General features: G+C 44.1%; 2 protein-coding genes across 2 annotated transcripts; one reads left to right on the top strand and one right to left on the bottom strand.

The window, feature by feature from the left end:
• Positions 1-276: 276 nt before the first annotated feature.
• vps26b (VPS26, retromer complex component B) lies at positions 277-8409 on the top strand. The gene is made up of 6 exons (XM_084321711.1): positions 277-1084; positions 2334-2490; positions 3846-4010; positions 5937-6112; positions 6251-6393; positions 7134-8409. Exons 1-6 carry the CDS (start codon positions 862-864, stop codon positions 7269-7271), a joined length of 1002 nt encoding a protein of 333 aa, XP_084177837.1. The 5' UTR covers positions 277-861; the 3' UTR covers positions 7272-8409.
• A 1492-nt stretch (positions 8410-9901) lies between these two features.
• thyn1 (thymocyte nuclear protein 1) lies at positions 9902-18337 on the bottom strand. The gene is made up of 8 exons (XM_084321439.1): positions 18294-18337; positions 15529-15587; positions 13864-14066; positions 12915-12983; positions 12650-12742; positions 12240-12335; positions 11134-11284; positions 9902-10125 (listed from the first exon to the last, which is right to left on the bottom strand). Exons 2-8 carry the CDS (start codon positions 15575-15577, stop codon positions 10079-10081), a joined length of 708 nt encoding a protein of 235 aa, XP_084177565.1. The 5' UTR covers positions 15578-15587; positions 18294-18337; the 3' UTR covers positions 9902-10078.
• Between the last annotated feature and the right edge of the window lie 153 nt (positions 18338-18490).

Raw genomic sequence — 18490 nt, forward strand, 5'->3', positions numbered from 1 at the left:
ACACCCACCCCCTACCCAATGAATTGAAAATGGGGGACCCTGTCCCTGATGTAAACAAGACGAAAGTCTTTCTCTGGTCTGCATCCCCTTAACAATTGTATGTATTGAGCTGTACTGTACTGTCTGTACCCATTCTGAAATCTGTTAATAAAGTTTTCAATCAATCAATCAAACCACAGGCTTGCCCCTTGAGAGGATTCTCAGGCGCTGCAGCTGGACCCTACTCGCTCTGGCTGGCACAACCACTGCTCTTATTGTGAAAAACGCGAACCGGAATGACTTATGCCAACGCGACGGGAGTCCATCCTGATGATCATTTGTTTTGGGAAATATAGCGAGAGTCAGTTTATCAATAAGGCTGATTGGGTTCATGGGGGGAAACACTATGCTAAAACGTATCTAAAGAAGGCTGTCGACGTTGCTGAAATCAAAAGGAGAAAACAACATGAACATAATGTTATTATCGTTGTTAGTATGTGATCGGCTGTAACTCACGCTAGGTTACTATCGCACTATTTTGCGCATTCTCGCTCTATTTTGACATTTTACGTGACTTGATCGATTTAAAACAGTATGGACATTGTTGCTAGTTAGTGTATACATCTCTAAAGATACCTCTGACTTTTCATCGATGCATGTTTTGTTTCTGATTTGGGTGGGAATTGAATGACAACGTTAGCTAATAGGCTCCCAATCCAATTAGTTGTATATGTAATTATTAAGAGACACGAGTTGATCTGTGGATTAACTACAACAAACGAGCTAGAGAGTAACGTTATATAGTTATTAATATTGTCGTTTTCAAATTCCAGTAGAACGAAGGCTTTTGTTGTACAAAAGGCATAACATAATAACAGCACAATGAGCTTCTTTAGTTTTGGACAAAGTGCAGAGATCGACGTGGTTCTCACTGATGCCGAGACGAGAAAGAAAGCCGAACACAAAACTGAAGATGGGAAGAAAGACAAATACTTTCTGTTCTACGACGGAGAGACGGTCAGTGGGAAGGTGAACGTGACGCTGAAGAACCCGGGCAAGAGGCTGGAGCATCAGGGCATCAAGATAGAATTTGTTGGGCAGATAGGTGAGTTCAAGTTCAAGTTTTGTTTAGTTTTTTTCCAATTACTGTTCATTGGCCTGGGAAAGTGCACTGCAACTACTCACTCCCACAGTCTAGAGCTGCTGATTGATTGATTGATTGATTGATTATGTTATTAACAGATTGCAGAATGGGTACAATACAGTACAGCTCAATACAGTACAGCTCAATACAGTACAGCTCAATACACACAATTGGATGCAGACCAGAGAAAGACTTTTGTCTTGTTTACATCAGGGTCCCCCATTTTCAATTCATCATGACATATATGACATACAGGTAGACAGTACTGTTGCATCTAGACATTTATGACATACCAGATCTACAAATATACAGTACTGTTTGTGTACAAAAATAGTCTAAAAAGAGAGTATATGCTCTATTGACAACTGATCTTGTGGACCCCATAATGATATCTCTATGAGTGTTTATACCCAACTGGGCTATACTAATACAGAATGTGTATCCATATTCTCAGAAAATGCCCCTTGTGGGTGCTCTCGTTGTAATGTATAACATTATTTCCTGACGAATTGTCTACGGAGCAGCTCCAGACTTTATACCTGATGACATCACATGTCACTGAGTTTCAGCATTCAGGTTTTTGGATTCGGGAGAGAGCTGTTTGTTTGTTGTCACTTACACTTATATTGGACTGTCTGTCTCAGACCATATACATGATGTATGAATTCTCAAATTGGCCACGGTTGTCGACGTTTAAAGATAAATCGCCTGTCATTTGATTACCGAGAAGAATTCTTGCGACGGTAAAGGAATACCACGAACAACCTGTCATTCATTAAAGGGGAACTATTTTACTATTTCTTTCACTATTTGGGCACTTTTACACAATTCCTGTGAGTTTATGGAACACCTCTGTAATTTTTTATTTTTTTTAATTCATTGTTTTGTATTTCTTATGAAGTCCTCAAAAACAGCATTTTTCTACCTCAAGATCTTAAGCCGTTTTGAGGCTGTGCACCTAAACGACTGCGCCGCCTGAACATTATCATGCAGCGGTGTCTTTCTGACATCACAAATCAGCACATTTTCAGATGACTCAGTTCAGTGAGGGTGAATATTGTGAGAGGAGAATTGGAAGAATGCGCCAATATGAGAATTAGAGACATAGATCATATTAATATAAGTCCACATAGCTAGGAAACAATGCTAAACACTGAAAAAGGCCATTTATAAGATAGTTCCCCTTTAAAGCCTAACCTTGTTTTTACAGAGCTGTATTACGACCGAGGCAATCATCATGAGTTTGTGTCCCTGGTGAAAGACCTGGCGAGACCCGGAGAACTGACTCAGTCCCAGACGTTCGACTTTGAGTTCACTCACGTCGAGAAGCCGTATGAATCCTACACGGGCCAGAACGTCAAGTTAAGGTAATATAAGGGCAAAGTGGGCTTCTTGAACATTCACTCTTTAACTTCCTGAGATCACTCTTTAACTTGTGTTCGCCTTTGACCGGCCTGTCATGTGTTTAATACCGCATCCTCCTCAGGAAAAGTTCACCATAATAAACCCACTTTGTAGGGCTGCTCGATTATGAAAAAAAAAATCATTAATCGCGATTATTTTTTATTGATATTGAAATCGTGATAATTTTTTTGGATCCACTTTTTCTCCTCCTCTTTCTGTGTTTTTTTCTCCCATCCCAATTTAGTCGTTATGCCAATTCCCCCCTCCCCTGTCTTGATAGTTGCTTGCATGTGCCCCTCACTGGTCGGTCGTAGGGAGGATAGAAGCCCATCACATGTCCTCTCCGATACATGCGGAGTCAGCCAGCCACATCTTTTCACCTGCCAGCGCAGACTCTCATTGGCGAGGTGTTGTAACGTGTGGGAGGCTCACACTACCCTCGACATCTCCTGTCCTTGCTGTGCAGGCGCCCTGACAGACCTGTAGGAGTCGCTGTTTACAACGACCAGATTACCACCCGTCGACTCCCCTCCCGCTGACTCTGCCAATTGAGTCAGTATGATGGCCGGCCCAAGCCGGAGGCAACGCTGACAGCCGGATTCGATACCGGTGTCTCTCGCGTTGGTGACGACTCGCGCTTAGACCGCTGCGCCACCCAGCCGCCTGAAATCGTGATTATTAAACACGATTACTCATTGATTTGAGAACATCATATACGTCTATTGAACTTTAAGGCTGGTTTTTCTTTGTGGTGCAGCCACGACCGTGTGAGAAATCTTGCACGGTATTTGATCTTATTCCAAGTCTGACTCCTCGAAACCAACGTGTTTCCAGACGACTGCATTTGTTTCACCTTTCTTCTCGACCAAAGGCTGCCTTTTTGTCATCTTCTACAAGTTACCAAAGACGTTTAAAAATAACTGGAGAAACGTGCCGTGGCCTCCTTCCTCCCTCTCTCAACACGAGCTGAAGCTACTGTTTGGGCTTGGGGAGGGAGGGGCGGCGCGCACCACTGTGAAGGAAGGGTGCGTCGCATTTACAACACAAGACGAAATGAGAGCAACGCGGCACGCGGCACAGTAATCGTTTATCTCAATTATCTTGTTTTCATGATCGTGGGAAGTCAAAATTGTAATTGAATTGGAAACTCAATTAATCCTCCAGCCCTACTACCACTTTGTTAGTTAAAATGTCAAGACATTTATTCTGTATTATACATTTCCACACATAACCCGTTCTATTTTTAGACTATAGCAAAGTGATCACCATGGGTCCTCCTGCTACGGACTGATCTGATTGATCTCTGTCCCGTCTGCAGATACTTCCTGCGGGCGACGGTCAGCAGGAGACTGAACGACATCAGTAAAGAGATGGATATCGTGGTCCACACCCTGAGCACGTACCCAGAGCTCAACTCATCCATAAAGATGGAAGTCGGAATCGAAGACTGTCTCCACATCGAGTTTGAGTACAACAAGTCCAAGTAAGACTTGACAACATGTATTTGTTGTAGTCGATATACGCTCACCGCCTCATTTATTTATATAATTTCCGTATGTCAGCCTGTGCAATGAGGTTGTAATAACTACAGCAACGATAACATTACAAATACAACTCATCCGCAGTGGTTCAATAAACTAGCCAATGCAGTCTCCAGTTATACTGTAGCTTTGCAGAGCTATAGGCTACTTGCTGTTACTCCCCATTTATTGTATTCTGAATTGTGGTTTTGTATCTCTCTTTCCCCCCTCTCTCTGTCTCCTCTCGATCCCCCCTCTCTCTACCCCCCTTCTCTCTCTTTCTATCTCTCTCTCTCTCTATATATCTCCTCTCTCTCTGTCTCCTCTATCCCTCTCTCTATATATATATTTACCCCCCCCCTCTATTTATCTCCTCTCTCTGTCTCCTCTATCCCCCCTCTCTCAATTTCCTCTCTCTGTCTCCTCTATCTCTGTTTCCTCTCTGTCTCCTCTCCCTCTCCGTCTCCTCTCTATCTCCCCCCTCTCTCTCTGTCTCATCTCTCTCTCTGTCTCCTCTCTATCTCCCCCCTCTCTCTCTGTCTCCTCTCTCTGTCTCCTCTCTCTCTCTGTCTCCTCTCTCTCTCTCTGTCTCCTCTCTGTCTCCTCTCTCTGTCTCCCCCCTTTCTCTCTGTCTCCCCCCTTTCTCTCTGTCTCCTCTCTATCTCCCCCCTCTCTCTCTGTCTCCTCTCTCTCTGTCTCCTCTCTATCTCCCCCCTCTCTCTGTCTTCTCTCTGTCTTCTCTCTCTCTCTCTCTCTCTCTCTCTCTCTCTCTCTCTCTCTCTCTCTCTCTCTCTCTCTCTCTCTCTCTCCTCTCTCTCATCTCCCCCTCTCTCTGTCTCCTATCTCCCCCCTCTCTCTCTGTCTCCTCTCTCTATCTCCCCCCTCTCTCTCTGTCTCTCTCTGTCTCCTCTCTATCTCCCCCCTCTCTCTCTGTCTCCTCTCTCTCTATATCTCCCCCCCCTCTCTCTGTCTCCTCTCTATATCTCCCCCTCTCTCTCTGTCTCCTCTCTCTGTCTCCTCTATCTCCCCCCTCTCTCTGTCTCCTCTCTCTCTGTCTCCTCTCTCTCTCTCTCTCTCTCTCTCTCTCTCTCTCTCTCTCTCTCTCTGTCTCCTCTCTCTCTCTGTCTCATCTCTCTCTATCTCCTCTCTCTATCTCCCCCCTCTTTCTCTATATCCTCTCTCTATCTCCCCCCCTCTCTGTCTCCTCTCTCTCTCTGTCTCCTCTCTCTCTATCTCCTCTCTCTATCTCCCCCCTCTTTCTCTATATCCTCTCTCTATCTCCCCCCCCTCTCTGTCTCCTCTCTCTCTCTGTCTCCTCTCTCTCTATCTCCTCTCTCTATCTCCCCCCTCTTTCTGTCTCCTCTCTATCGCCCCCCTCTCTCTGTCTCCTCTATCTCCCCCCTCTCTCTCTGTCTCCTCTCTCTCTGTCTCCTCTCTCTCTCTGTCTCATCTCTCTCTATCTCCTCTCTCTATCTCCCCCCTCTTTCTCTATATCCTCTCTCTATCTCCCCCCCCTCTCTGTCTCCTCTCTCTCTCTGTCTCCTCTCTCTCTATCTCCTCTCTCTATCTCCCCCCTCTTTCTGTCTCCTCTCTATCGCCCCCCTCTCTCTGTCTCCTCTATCTCCCCCCTCTCTCTCTGTCTCCTCTCTCTCTGTCTCCTCTCTCTCTCTCTCCTCTCTCTATCTCCCCCCTCTCTCCGTCTCCTCTCCATCTCCCCCTCTCTCTGTCTCCTCTCTCTCTCCTCTCTCTATCTCCCCCCTCTCTCTGTCTCCTCTCTCTCTCTCTCTCCCCCTCTCTCTGTCTCCTCTCTCTGTTTCCTCTCTATATCTCCCCCTCTCTCTCCCCCCCTCTCTCTCTCTCCCCCTCTCTAACGTTCTGTCCGTTCACAGGTACCACCTGAAAGACGTCATTGTGGGTAAGATCTACTTCCTGCTGGTGAGGATCAAGATAAAGCACATGGAGATTGACATCATCAAACGCGAGACAACGGGCACCGGGCCCAGCGTGTACCATGAAAACGACACCATCGCGAAATACGAGATCATGGACGGGGCGCCGGTCAGAGGTAAAGAGCTATTCATCCAGTCACTCGATTGAGGGATTTTGGTCACACGGCAAGCTCTTGACCAATCACAGGAGCCGACTGAATGAAGATAACAGTGAGTGTTCATCCAATCTCCTTTGGTGTGCTTGCATGTTCCAGGAGAGTCCATTCCAATCCGGTTATTTCTGGCTGGCTATGAAATGACGCCCACCATGCGAGACATCAACAAGAAGTTCAGCGTGCGCTATTATCTCAACCTGGTGCTGATCGATGAGGAGGAGAGACGCTACTTCAAACAGCAGGTACTGGTGCTGATGAACTGTCCTCATCAACAAGGTGCTGAGTGTGTATATAATAGAATCATGATCAAGGTGCGGATTGTGTATATAATATAATTATGATCAAGGTCCTGAGTGTGTATATAATAGAATCATGATCAAGGTGCGGATTGTGTATATAATATAATTATGATCAAGGTGCGGATTGTGTATATAATATAATTATGATCAAGGTGCTGATTGTGGATTTAATAGAATTATGATCACGGTGCTGATTGTGTATATAATGGAATCATGATAAAAGTTGTGATTGTGTATATAATAGAATCATGATCAAGGTGCTGATTGTGGATTTAATATAATTATGATCCTGGATGTGTCTTGAGTGAAATTTGCAGTGGGGCAATGTAACAAAAATATCCAATATAGCCAATAAAATTCATATTTTTGATGGTATAACCAGGATGTTTTTCCCCGGACAAGAGTGTGATAAAAAAATTAAATAAAATAAAATAATTTCTGTTTTCATTATTGACCTATTTCAGAACCCACCCTCTTCTTGATCCTCCAATCACAACCGTCGGGCAGAGAGAACTTAGCAACAGTTGTGATTGGAAGATCAAGAAAAGAGGGAAGGCTTGAGATAGGTCCATTCATTGTCATGGTGCTACTTGATTATTTAAAATGGTCTATTACCTTCCAGTTTCCATTGCACATTTTTACTTATTTCTTTACATATTTTCACCACTCTCCTCCTGTTCCAGGAAATCACACTGTGGAGGAAAGGAGACGTGGTCAGGAAGAGCATGTCCCACCAGGCCATCATCGGCGCCCAGCGGTTCGAGGGCTCGGCCAGTTCGGAGAGCGCCCTGGAGCAGGCGGCCAGGGAGGAGAGCGGCTAGACCCCCCCCCCCCCCCCGTCCTCCTCCCGCTGACCCTCTCAGAAGAAGACTTCCTCCGCGTTCGAGGGCCGGCAGGGGGGGCACTTTATAGTCAGCTTGCTCTCTCCGCTGTAGCGGCCCCGTTTTGTTTTGTCATGGCTGCCGATTTAAAAAAGGGAGAATGAAGGGAGACAGGAGATACCTACATGTGAACAATGAGAGAGAGAGATAGAGAGAGAGGGGTAGCCTGCAGAGAGTGGCCTTGGGCCGTCTGTCTTTTCCTTTTGTCATAGAACCCCCCCCCCCCCCCCGTTTCTAATAATAAAAAATCAAACTAATCACTTGTTAACCGTCTCTCCTCTACGTGTGAAATCTCGTCAGCGAGAAAACATCCTTCTTTTACGCTTAGCGTTTAGTCTTGTGATCCTCCTTTTTTGAGATTAATTTCCAACTAACCGCGTAAATCGAGTCTAATCTTAACTCCGGAGTTTATGAAAAAGGGAATCATCATGGAACATTCCACCCTTAATCGAATGCATTCCTAATATTTTAGGGTAGAGAAATCCGAAGATGATAAATTTGCACTGTTTAGAGATCTTGCCGTCTTGAAATATACACATTAGGTTTTTATTTTTATTTCCTTCTTTTTGAAGTTCACACAGAAAATATCATGTCTGAAATATGTCTGGGGGGAAAAAATGGGAATAAGCTTGTCTTGTGTTTTTATCGGTTGAGGGCTGAAGTATTAACCCCATCTGTTCTATGTCCTGTAAATAAGAGCAGCTATCAAAACATCCGATTGTCCTATGTCCCGTTCAGCGCTTGTGCACATCCATTATACATAACCGTTACACGCAGTGCCACGAAACAACTGTTGATATTCACGTGCTTTTACCTCAGCATTCCGGTAGTGTTAGGAGAGGAGGTGTCTGGTCTGCTAGTATGAAATCTTTTTGTATCTTCCACGTTAGAGACATGAACGTCGTGCCTAAGTGTATCTAGCAAATGAAATCCTCTTGGCCTCTAACATAATTTTTTTGTCTTCTAACCCGAGGAGGTCTACAGTAGGGTAATCTTGTCTATCTTTTGTGGTCTGCAAATTACTAATCGGTTATATCCCCTTGTCCCCAAAACTGAAATAAATTGATGCCAAATGAAACGCCTCAAGTCTGGTTCATGTGTTGCTGCTGCTGGAGTTGCTGAGTGAACATTTACATTACAAATAAAGTTTGTAAAAAAATATTTATTATGAAAACAATTAAATACAATAAAGATGTATATAGTAAGTACAGAAAATAATTAAAGAAAAATAACCCACTGAGGCCCACGCTACCACCACTATCTTATCTCAATTTACAACTGCAACGCCACATTATTCCATATTGTAATCACTGCCTCCTTCACTCCATGTACGCAAGCTGTTGAAAGCTCCAGATAGATACAATGTCCAAATACCAGTGGTGGAAAGTACTGTACTTACTCAAGTACTGTACTTAAAGTACAATTTCGAGCTACTTGTACTTTACATGAGGATTTTCATTTTAGGGAACTTTATACTTTTACTCTCACTACATTTCAAAGGAAATATTGTACATTTTACTCAACTACACTTATCTGAACCCATCAGTTACTAGTTACTTTGAAGAAAAAGAGTTTGCATATAAAACATGGCAAACAATTTATGAAGATTATATGCCTGAAGCCTGTCAACTTCAAGAGGACGTAATCAGCAGCACAACTGGACCACATACCACTTTAACATGGCTTTTAGAGGTCAATGGATTGAGGATTGAATGCTCCCAAGCACTGGAATACACAAACGTTATGTAGAATGCATACTTTTACTTTAGATACTGAAGTACATTTATCTGGGTATTTCTATTTATTTTTATTTTTTTAACTTATTTTTATTTTCACTTTTGATTTACAAACATACAGGTACAAAATATACATACAAAATTCACAATACTATTAAACAGAAACAATAAAGAAAAAATTACAATATCAAAAAGAAAACTGAAATAAAAGACGGTGTGACATGGGTTCATTTCTATCTTTAAATTTTTTATTTACATTTCTATTTATTTTCTTGTTTCCTTTTCATCCTTCTGTGATGTCGTTCCTCTTCTTCCTATATTCCTCCCACTTTCCCCATTTCTCCTCTTGCAGCCTCAGCATATGCATGATTCTCTCCATTTCCTGTATCCCCTCTATTATCTCTGTCCATTGTTCCTTCGTCTGTGCTTCTACCCTGTACCACAGCTTAGTCAGTGCTTTCTTGGCTGCTACTAATAGTATCGGGTATTTCTACTTTTACTTAAGTAAAGGAACTATGTACTTCTTCCACTACTGCCAAATACATCACAGTCCGTGTTCCGAGAGCAAGTGAATGCGGGGAATTCCAGCACATAACTACCAGCTTCTTCACTGCCGTCAGCCCAGTGACCAATGACAACACCAAATTAGAAAAGTCATTCAGAATTAACACATTGGGCAAAGGAAGGACATTAATCTCAAACAATTTGGAAGGTTTTGCAGCAACCGACACCCAGAAACCAGCCACTGTGGAACACAAATACATATTGAATGTATTCAGTGTAGTACACTTATAGTATATGAATAAAGAAGCAAGGCGTAGTAGATCATAGCTTGAAAGAAAAATCTCTTTTAATGATATCATCGAATATAAAACAAAATGCATTTATCTAAAGGAAATCAAAGTATATACAGATTATTATTCAGAATACCCGCTGGTTTGATAACACAGTATGTTGCTGCTTCATTGTGTCACACCACACACAGCCAGAAATGTCCTCTGGTCCAAATCTTCATGTCGACTCCTTGTCCTCCAAACTCAGAACAAAGTCAAACTCCTCTGAAAGGAAAAGCACAGAATGAGCGTAATTCACGGTTTAAAAATAAGACTACCGACATTTACCAAATAATAATTTAGTCATCTATGTCAGAAAACCCCAACATCCACACTGGCTGAAGTACCCATCCAGCTCCTGCTATGTGGACCTGCGATGTATGGTATGGTATGGTTTATTCTTAATCCCGGAAGGGAAACATGGTTTGCCACCAGAGCGAATACAAATACACAAACAACTACAAGAAACAATAGCATACAGTACATACATAACACAGTAAAAAGAAGAGAAGAGAGCCTCTCAACACAGCTAGCGGTGTTCATTAAATAATTTAACCGCAGCAGGAACAAAGCACCTTCTCAGTCGCTCAGTAGAGCATCAAATACATTGTACAGAGGATGGCCTTCAAAAGATAGAATAGTGTTCAATTTAGTCCTAGTTCGCTTGGCTATAATGATCTCCAAGGAATCAGGAGGAAGGCCAATCACTGAGCCAGCCTTTTTATTTAATTTTTTTATCCACCTTTTCTCCTTATTTTCTATTTTTCTCCCATCCCAATTTCGTATTGCCAATTCTCCCCTCCCCGGTCTTGAACGTTGCTAGAATATGCCCCCCACTGGTCGGTTGTAGTGAGGATAGAAGCCTTGCATCACGTGTCCCCTCCGGTACACGAGGAGGCAGCCTGTCGCATTTTTCACCAGACAGCGCAGACTCTCATTGGCGAGGTGTAACGTGTGGGAGGCTCACGCTGCCCCAGATACTTCCTGTCTCTGCTGTGCAGGCGTCACCCAACCGACCTGTAGGAGTCGCTGTCCACAACATCCGATCCCCACCCATCGACTCACACCCGCTGACTCTGCCAAATGAGCCAGTACGACGGCCGGCCCAAGTCGAGGACAATGCTGAGACTGGGATTCGATACCGGAGTCTCTTGCATTGGTGACAAGCGACCACCCAGCCGCCTTCTGAGCCAGCCTTTTTAATAATTTTATTTATACATTTATAGTACATACCGCTGGTGAGGGGCTGGACAGAGAGCCTTGCCCTTGTGAAGAGAGCCATGTCTTTAAGTGGCCCTCCTTTGGCCTTGTGCTCCAGATGGTACTTCTTTAGCTCAGAGAGGGGAATAAAACGCCCAATCATTCTCTGATACTGGACGTCTACCTGAGAGATGGAACATTATGAAAGAAAGAATCAAAATCAGAATCAGAAAGGTCTTTATTGCCAAGTAAGTTTGCACATACAAGGAATTTGTTTGTTTGGGTGCAACATTAACAGACAATTAAAGTAGAATAAAATCAAATGGAATATATAAACTAAATTAGAATAAGAGTACAATAAAATATAATATAGTAGTAGTATTGTGCAAAAATACCAGTTCAATCCCCACAGATGAGATTCATGCCTAGAGCTGTTGCAGATCAACAGGAAAGCATTAAAGGTCAAATCTGTAATGCCGTCAAACAGCGACCTCTAGGACCTTGCTCCTGCTGACCACACCTCAGGCTCTGCCAAGAGAGGTTTGGAGAAATTCACAGTATAATAAATTACCAAACAATTAACAAAGCGCAATACCAAGCGGGGCTATTTTGCCTAGGGGTCACTGTTTGATGGCATTACAGATTCTACTTTTTTTTTTTTTATTATCTTTTTCCCCCATCCCACTGTTCGTCGTTATGCCAATTCCCAACCCCCTTCCTGGTTGTTGCGCACCCCCCCCCCCCTACTGTTGGTCCGGGAGGCCGGAGACTGTCACATGTTTTCCTCCGACACATGTGCAGCCAGCCGGCAGCCAGCCTGGCAGCGCAGATTCTCACCGGGAGAGTGTAACGTGTGGAAGAGGTCACACTACCTTTCTCCAGATCCTACCCTCGCTGTGCAGGCGCCCCGACCGAACTGTAGGGGTCGCTGTCCACAACGCCCAGGACCCACCCACGGCTCCCCTCCCCTAACTCAGCCAAACGAGTTAGTATAGCGATCAGCCCAAGCCAAGGCAATGCTGACTCTCTGGGAGTCGAGACCGCAGCCTCTTGCATTAGTGACAAGCACAATCTCCGCTACGCCACCTGACCGCTCAGATTCTACCTTTAATGTGTTTGTATCATTGAATAGTTTGTACCATGCTCCATTTGGGGTTGTCCGCTTTGCTGGATGCATCATAATGGACATCTTTCTTGTCAAATTGAGTGTGGTCCTCATACGCCTCCTTCACAATCTAAAAAAGACCACACAGGTTCCTTTACAATTTAGAAAAGACCACGCAGGTTAATTTACAATCTAGAAAAGCCCACACAAAAGGCCATTTAAAATCTAGAAAAGACCACACATGTTCATTTACAATCTAGAAAATATCACACAGGTTCCTTTACAATCTAGAAAATACCACACAGGTTAATTTAAAATCTAGAAAAACAGGTTCATTTGCAATCTAAAAAATACCACACAGGTTCCTTTACAAAAGACTACACAGGTGAAACACTATTTCATACCGCCTGTATCTTTTTCCATTTGGGAGAAACAGAGGCTTACTTCCATGGTTCCTGCAATGCCAGGTTCCTTGCAGTTGCTGTGGTAAAAGAAGGCTTGATGTCCTAGTTTCATGTCCCTCATGAAGTTGCGCGCCTGCAGAGAATAAGACTTTCAAGATCAACCACGGTGTGTCAAGGAGAGTGAGAATACAACCCTAATGTATTGTTCTCCATCACATCAAGACAACTCCTACATCCTCAATTTGCACGTCATCCTCACACTATTTCCATTATCCCACGGTAGACATAATTGATTGAGTGGCTACCTGATAGTTGCGGACACCATCCCAGCATCCAGTCTGTTTGGGCAGAGCCTTCAGATCCTCAATCCCAAACTAAAGAAAAATATAATAAACATATATCAATAGAAGATCATTTTATTGTCAATCTACACAAGGCAATTTAAATGTATCTTTTCGCACATACACACAGTCCTCATATCCCTCCTAGTTACACATGCACACAGTCCTCATATCCCTCCTAGTTACACATACCTGTACACAGTCCTCATATCCCTCCTCATATCCCTCCTAGTTACACATACACACAGTCCTCATATCCCTCCTAGTTACACATACCTGTACACAGTCCTCATATCCCTCCTCATATCCCTCCTAGTTACACATACACACAGTCCTCATATCCCTCCTAGTTACACATACACAATATCCCTCCTAGTTACACATACACACAGTCCTCATATCCCTCCTAGTTACACATACCTGTACACAGTCCTCATATCCCTCCTCATATCCCTCCTAGTTACACATGCACACAGTCCTCATATCCCTCCTAGTTACACATACACACAGTCCTCATATCCCTCCTAGTTACACATACACACAGTCCTCATATCCCTCCTAGTTACACATACACACAGTCCTCATATCCCTCCTAGTTACACATACACACAGTCCCCCACACAAATGCATTTCATCAAAGAGGTCAGAGTGCAGGTTCTCCCGCAGTGCAGCGCCCCTGGAGCAGTTTTTTGGGGGGTTCCGGCCTTGCTCAAGGGCACTTAGGAAGGATGGTGGGCACCGTAGATGTAATACAGGCCACCCTTCAGTCACTGGTGGGGTTTGAACTCTTTACCTCTAGGCCATCTTGCCATCCTGCCTCCCCAATAGTGTGCAACCCACTGGTCCTGAGTTTTATGATATCAAATTTAAATAATCTGGCCATCATACACTGATGAACACACCGCTGTAGTACCTTCACATCTATTCCATTTTCAAAGCGGCTGTCGGGCTCAGATTTCATCAACCAGTGATCGTACTGCGGGCGACTGGGCGCTTCGTCCCCTTTGGTCTCAGGCTTCGCCGTCTTCTCGGGGGCCGCTGGAGCTTTCCTCTTACCCCGGGCCGACGGAGGGGCATCGGAGTCCACAGAGGATGCCTCGCCACTCTCCTCTTTGCCTGTGAGGTTGAGGCAATGAATCAGCACTCGATTTGTTAAAAAAAAAATCACAATAATGAGTCGACCCGTTTAACCCTTTCACTACCACACTACAGAAGGTTCACCCTTTCACGGTTAACCTTCTGTAGTGTGGTAGTGAGAGGGTTAACCTTCTGTAGTGTGGTGGTGAAAGGGTTAACCTTCTGTGGTGTGGTAGTGAGAGGGTTAACCTTCTGTAGTGTGATGGTGAAAGGGTTAACCTTCTGTGGTGTGGTAGTGAGAGGGTTAACCTTCTGTAGTGTGGTAGTGAAAGGGTTAACCTTCTGTAGTGTGGTAGTGAAAGGGTTAACCTTATGCAGTGTGGTGGTGAAATGGTTAACCTTCTGTAGTGTGGTAGTGAAAGGGTTAACCTTCTGTAGTGTGGAAGTGAAATGGTTAACCTTCTGTAGTGTGGTAGTGAAAGGTTAATCTTCTGTAGTGTGGTAGTGAAAGGTTAACCCTTTGTAGTGTTGTAGTGAAAGGTTAACCTTCTGTGGTGTGGTAGTGAAAGGTTAACCTTCTGTAGTGTGGTAGTGAAAGGGTTAACCTTCTGTAGTGTGGTAGTGAAAGGTTAACCTTATGCAGTGTGGTGGTGAAATGGTTAACCTTCTGTAGTGTGGTAGTGAAAGGGTTAACCTTCTGTAGTGTGGAAGTGAAATGGTTAACCTTCTGTAGTGTGGTAGTGAAAGGTTAATCTTCTGTAGTGTGGTAGTGAAAGGTTAACCCTTTGTAGTGTTATAGTGAAAGGTTAATCTTCTGTAGTGTGGTAGTGAAAGGTTAACCCTTTGTAGTGTTGTAGTGAAAGGTTAATCTTCTGTAGTGTGGTAGTGAAAGGTTAACCCTTTGTAGTGTGGTAGTGAAAGGTTAACCTTCTGTAGTGTGGTAGTGAAAGGGTTAACCTTCTGTAGTGTGGTAGTGAAAGGTTAACCGTCTGTAGTGTGGTAGTGAAAGGTTAACCTTCTGTAGTGTGGTAGTGAAAGGTTAACCTTCTGTAGTGTGGTAGTGAAAGGTTAACCCTTTGTAGTGTGGTAGTGAAAGGTTAACCTTCTGTAGTGTGGTAGTGAAAGGTTAACCTTCTGTAGTGTGGTGGTGAAAGGTTAACCGTCTGTAGTGTGGTAGTGAAAGGTTAACCTTCTGTAGTGTGGTAGTGAAAGGTTAACCTTCTGTAGTGTGGTAGTGAAAGGTTAACCCTTTGTAGTGTGGTAGTGAAAGGTTAACCTTCTGTAGTGTGGTAGTGAAAGGTTAACCCTTTGTAGTGTGGTAGTGAAAGGTTAACCCTTTGTAGTGTTGTAGTGAAAGGTTAACCCTTTGTAGTGTTGTAGTGAAAGGTTAACCCTTTGTAGTGTGGTAGTGAAAGGTTAACCCTTTGTAGTGTGGTAGTGAAAGGTTAACCTTCTGTAGTGTAGTGAAAGGGTTAACCTGTTTATTGACTTGTTTCCTCACCTGACTCTGCTGTTCTTGTACTAGCTCTGGTTACTTTCTTCGGTGCCATCTCTCACGGTCTAGAAAGGAACACGTGGAACATTAAAGGAACACACCAACATTGTGGAAAATGCGTTTACAGTCTTCTCCAGTCAGAGTCAGACAAGAAGATAGATACCAATTTCCTCTCTGTGTGTTCAGTAGAAAGCTATCCGGCTGCAAGCTAGCCTAGTTTAGCGTGAATGCATGGAAGCGGATACGGACCACTAGCCTAGCTGATGGTCAAAAACGCCTCTTCCGGAGTTTTAAGTTAGGCTAGTGGTCCGTATCCGCTTCCATTAATTTGTGCTATGCTAGGCTAGCTGGCTGCAGAGAGCTTTCTACTGAACGCACAGAGGGGAAATTGGTATCCATCTTCTTGTCTGACTCTGGAGAAGATGGTAAGCGCATTTCCCACAAATACTGTGCACTTTTGAGTGATGTAAAACATCACCATTTGGATTGACAATACTGTAACTGTTAATAACGTTTTAAGCGTATATTAAATGCAAATAGGTATTGACTGGCCACCGTAAATGCCCAAAACCCCCACCACCTCCTAATAGACAGTCTCCTCCCCACCGCATGTATATAATTCCCTCCCCGCCGTATGTATATTTCCCTCCCACCCACCCACCCCCTCCTAATGTACAGTCCCCTCCCCATCATATGTATATACTCTGTCAGGATCTAGGGGTAACAGTACTGTATATTTACACCTGGACAAGAGGCAGGGGAACTATGTGAGAATGCTGTTCATCGACTACAGCTCAGCATTCAATACCATAGTCCCCTCCAAACTCATAGCCAAGCTCAGGGACCTGGGCTTGAACTATGACCTCTGCCAGTGGGTCTTGGACTTCCTGACGGGCAGACCCCAGGTGGTAAGAGCCGGCAACTGCACCTCCTCATCCATCACGCTCAACATAGGGGCCCCCCAGGGCTGTGTTCTGAGCCCCCTCCTCTACTCCCTGTACACACATGACTGCGTAGCACAGCGGAACAACAACACCATCATCAAATTTGCTGATGACACAGTAGTGGTGGGCCTGATCTCTGCCAACGACGAAAGGGCCTACCTGGAAGAGGTAGAGAACCTGTCACAGTGGTGTCAGGAGAACTGCCTCTCCCTGAACGTCAGCAAAACAAAAGAGATGATTGTGGACTTCAGGAGGTCGGGGGTCAAGGACTGCAGCCCCCTCAGCATCGACGGGGCACCGGTTGAGAGAGTGAACAGTTTCAAGTACCTCGGAGCCCACATATCCGAGGACTTGACATGGACCACACACATTGACAGTGTTGTGAAGAAGGCACGACAACGCCTCTACTTCCTCAGGCGCCTAAGGAAGTTCCAAGTCAGTCAGAAGATCCTTAGGAACTTCTACTCATGTACAATAGAGAGCATCCTGACCGGCAACATCACCTCCTGGTTTGGGAATAGCACTGCACAAGACCGTAGCAGACTACAAAGAGTGACACGTTCAGCCGAACGCACAATTGGAGGGGGGCTTCCCACCCTCCAGAACATTTACAACAAGCGGTGCAAGGGGAAGGCTAAGAGAATTATTAAGGACTCGAGCCACCCGAACAACTGCCTCTTTGAACTGCTGCGGTCAGGCAAGCGATACCGGAGTCTTAAGGCGAGCACAGAAAGACTCAGAAGAAGCTTCTATCCCCAGGCCATCAGGCTGCTAAACGAACAATAAACACTATGCAACAACCATCAAATGCACACAGCACACACACCCACACGCACACACTCACTCAAACAAACAACACACTGCAGCACCCACTCTCCACACTTTAGATCACACAAACACACTTTATACTTTATATTTATTGATAAAGGATTTGCACTACAACTCGTACACCTACTGTGAATTGTACCTAAATTGCACCTCGTCCCATTTCTGCCTTGCACTATATAGTATTGTATATTAGTACACTGCACAGTATTGTATATTGTATGGTAACTACGTCTATTCTGCATCGAACATTGTACATGTCTAAACTGAACACTGTGACCTCTTTTTTTTACTTCTAATTTTACTATGTTATTTTATTTCATACTTATCTTGTCTTGCACAGTCTCTGGAGCGTAACAGTAAGAAGCATTTTGTATAAAAGTATTCTGTACTTCTGTATGACAAATATTAAAGAAACTTGAAAAAAACTTGAAACTTGAATACCGCTTATGTCACAAATGTATCAGTACTAAATACCTATATGTCCCTATGCCATAAATGTCATGTATGTTGTGTATGTCATAAAAATGTCTATATGAATTGAAAATGGGGGACCCTGATGGAAACAAGACAAACGTCTTTCTCAGGTCTGCATCCCCTTAACAATTGTATGTACTGTATTGAGCCGTACTGTATTGTACCCATTCTGAAATCTGTTAACTGTTTTCATTCATTCATTCATTCATGTGGAAAACGCACTGGTGTCTCGTTTTGATGTATATTTTTAGGCGTGGTGGGGAATTGGTGAAAACAAGGCAGACAAGGACACTTGTGTCTAACCTACTTCTGGTGACCTGAAATTCAACAGTGTGTTCCTGAGTGCACAAATAGTGGAGCCGATTGTCCGAGATTAGTACCATTCCCCAGTGGTATTGCAACTGGAGCACCTCTTTGCACACGCATGCATGGTTTATGGTTTAATAATTAATAGTAACAAACGTTAAGTTTGTATCATTCTGGTCAGTCGGATAAATTCAACATCAACGACAACAAGTTACCTACCTATGGACTGGAGTCCTGCAGGATTCAGCCAGCCACAGTGTCCCGCGAAATGCAACAGATACCACGTGATCAAACACCACTGCACTTCCGCGTTACATGGAGCTCTTGAGGGGGAGTGGGGAGGATACACGGCTTCCTTCCCGCCCCCGCACTCTCCCCATGGGCTCAAAATACCGGAAGTTTTGCGATGGTATGTG

This window comes from Notolepis coatsorum, assembly GCF_963971535.1.
Source record: "Notolepis coatsorum genome assembly, chromosome: 1".
Taxonomy (NCBI): domain Eukaryota; kingdom Metazoa; phylum Chordata; class Actinopteri; order Aulopiformes; family Paralepididae; genus Notolepis; species Notolepis coatsorum.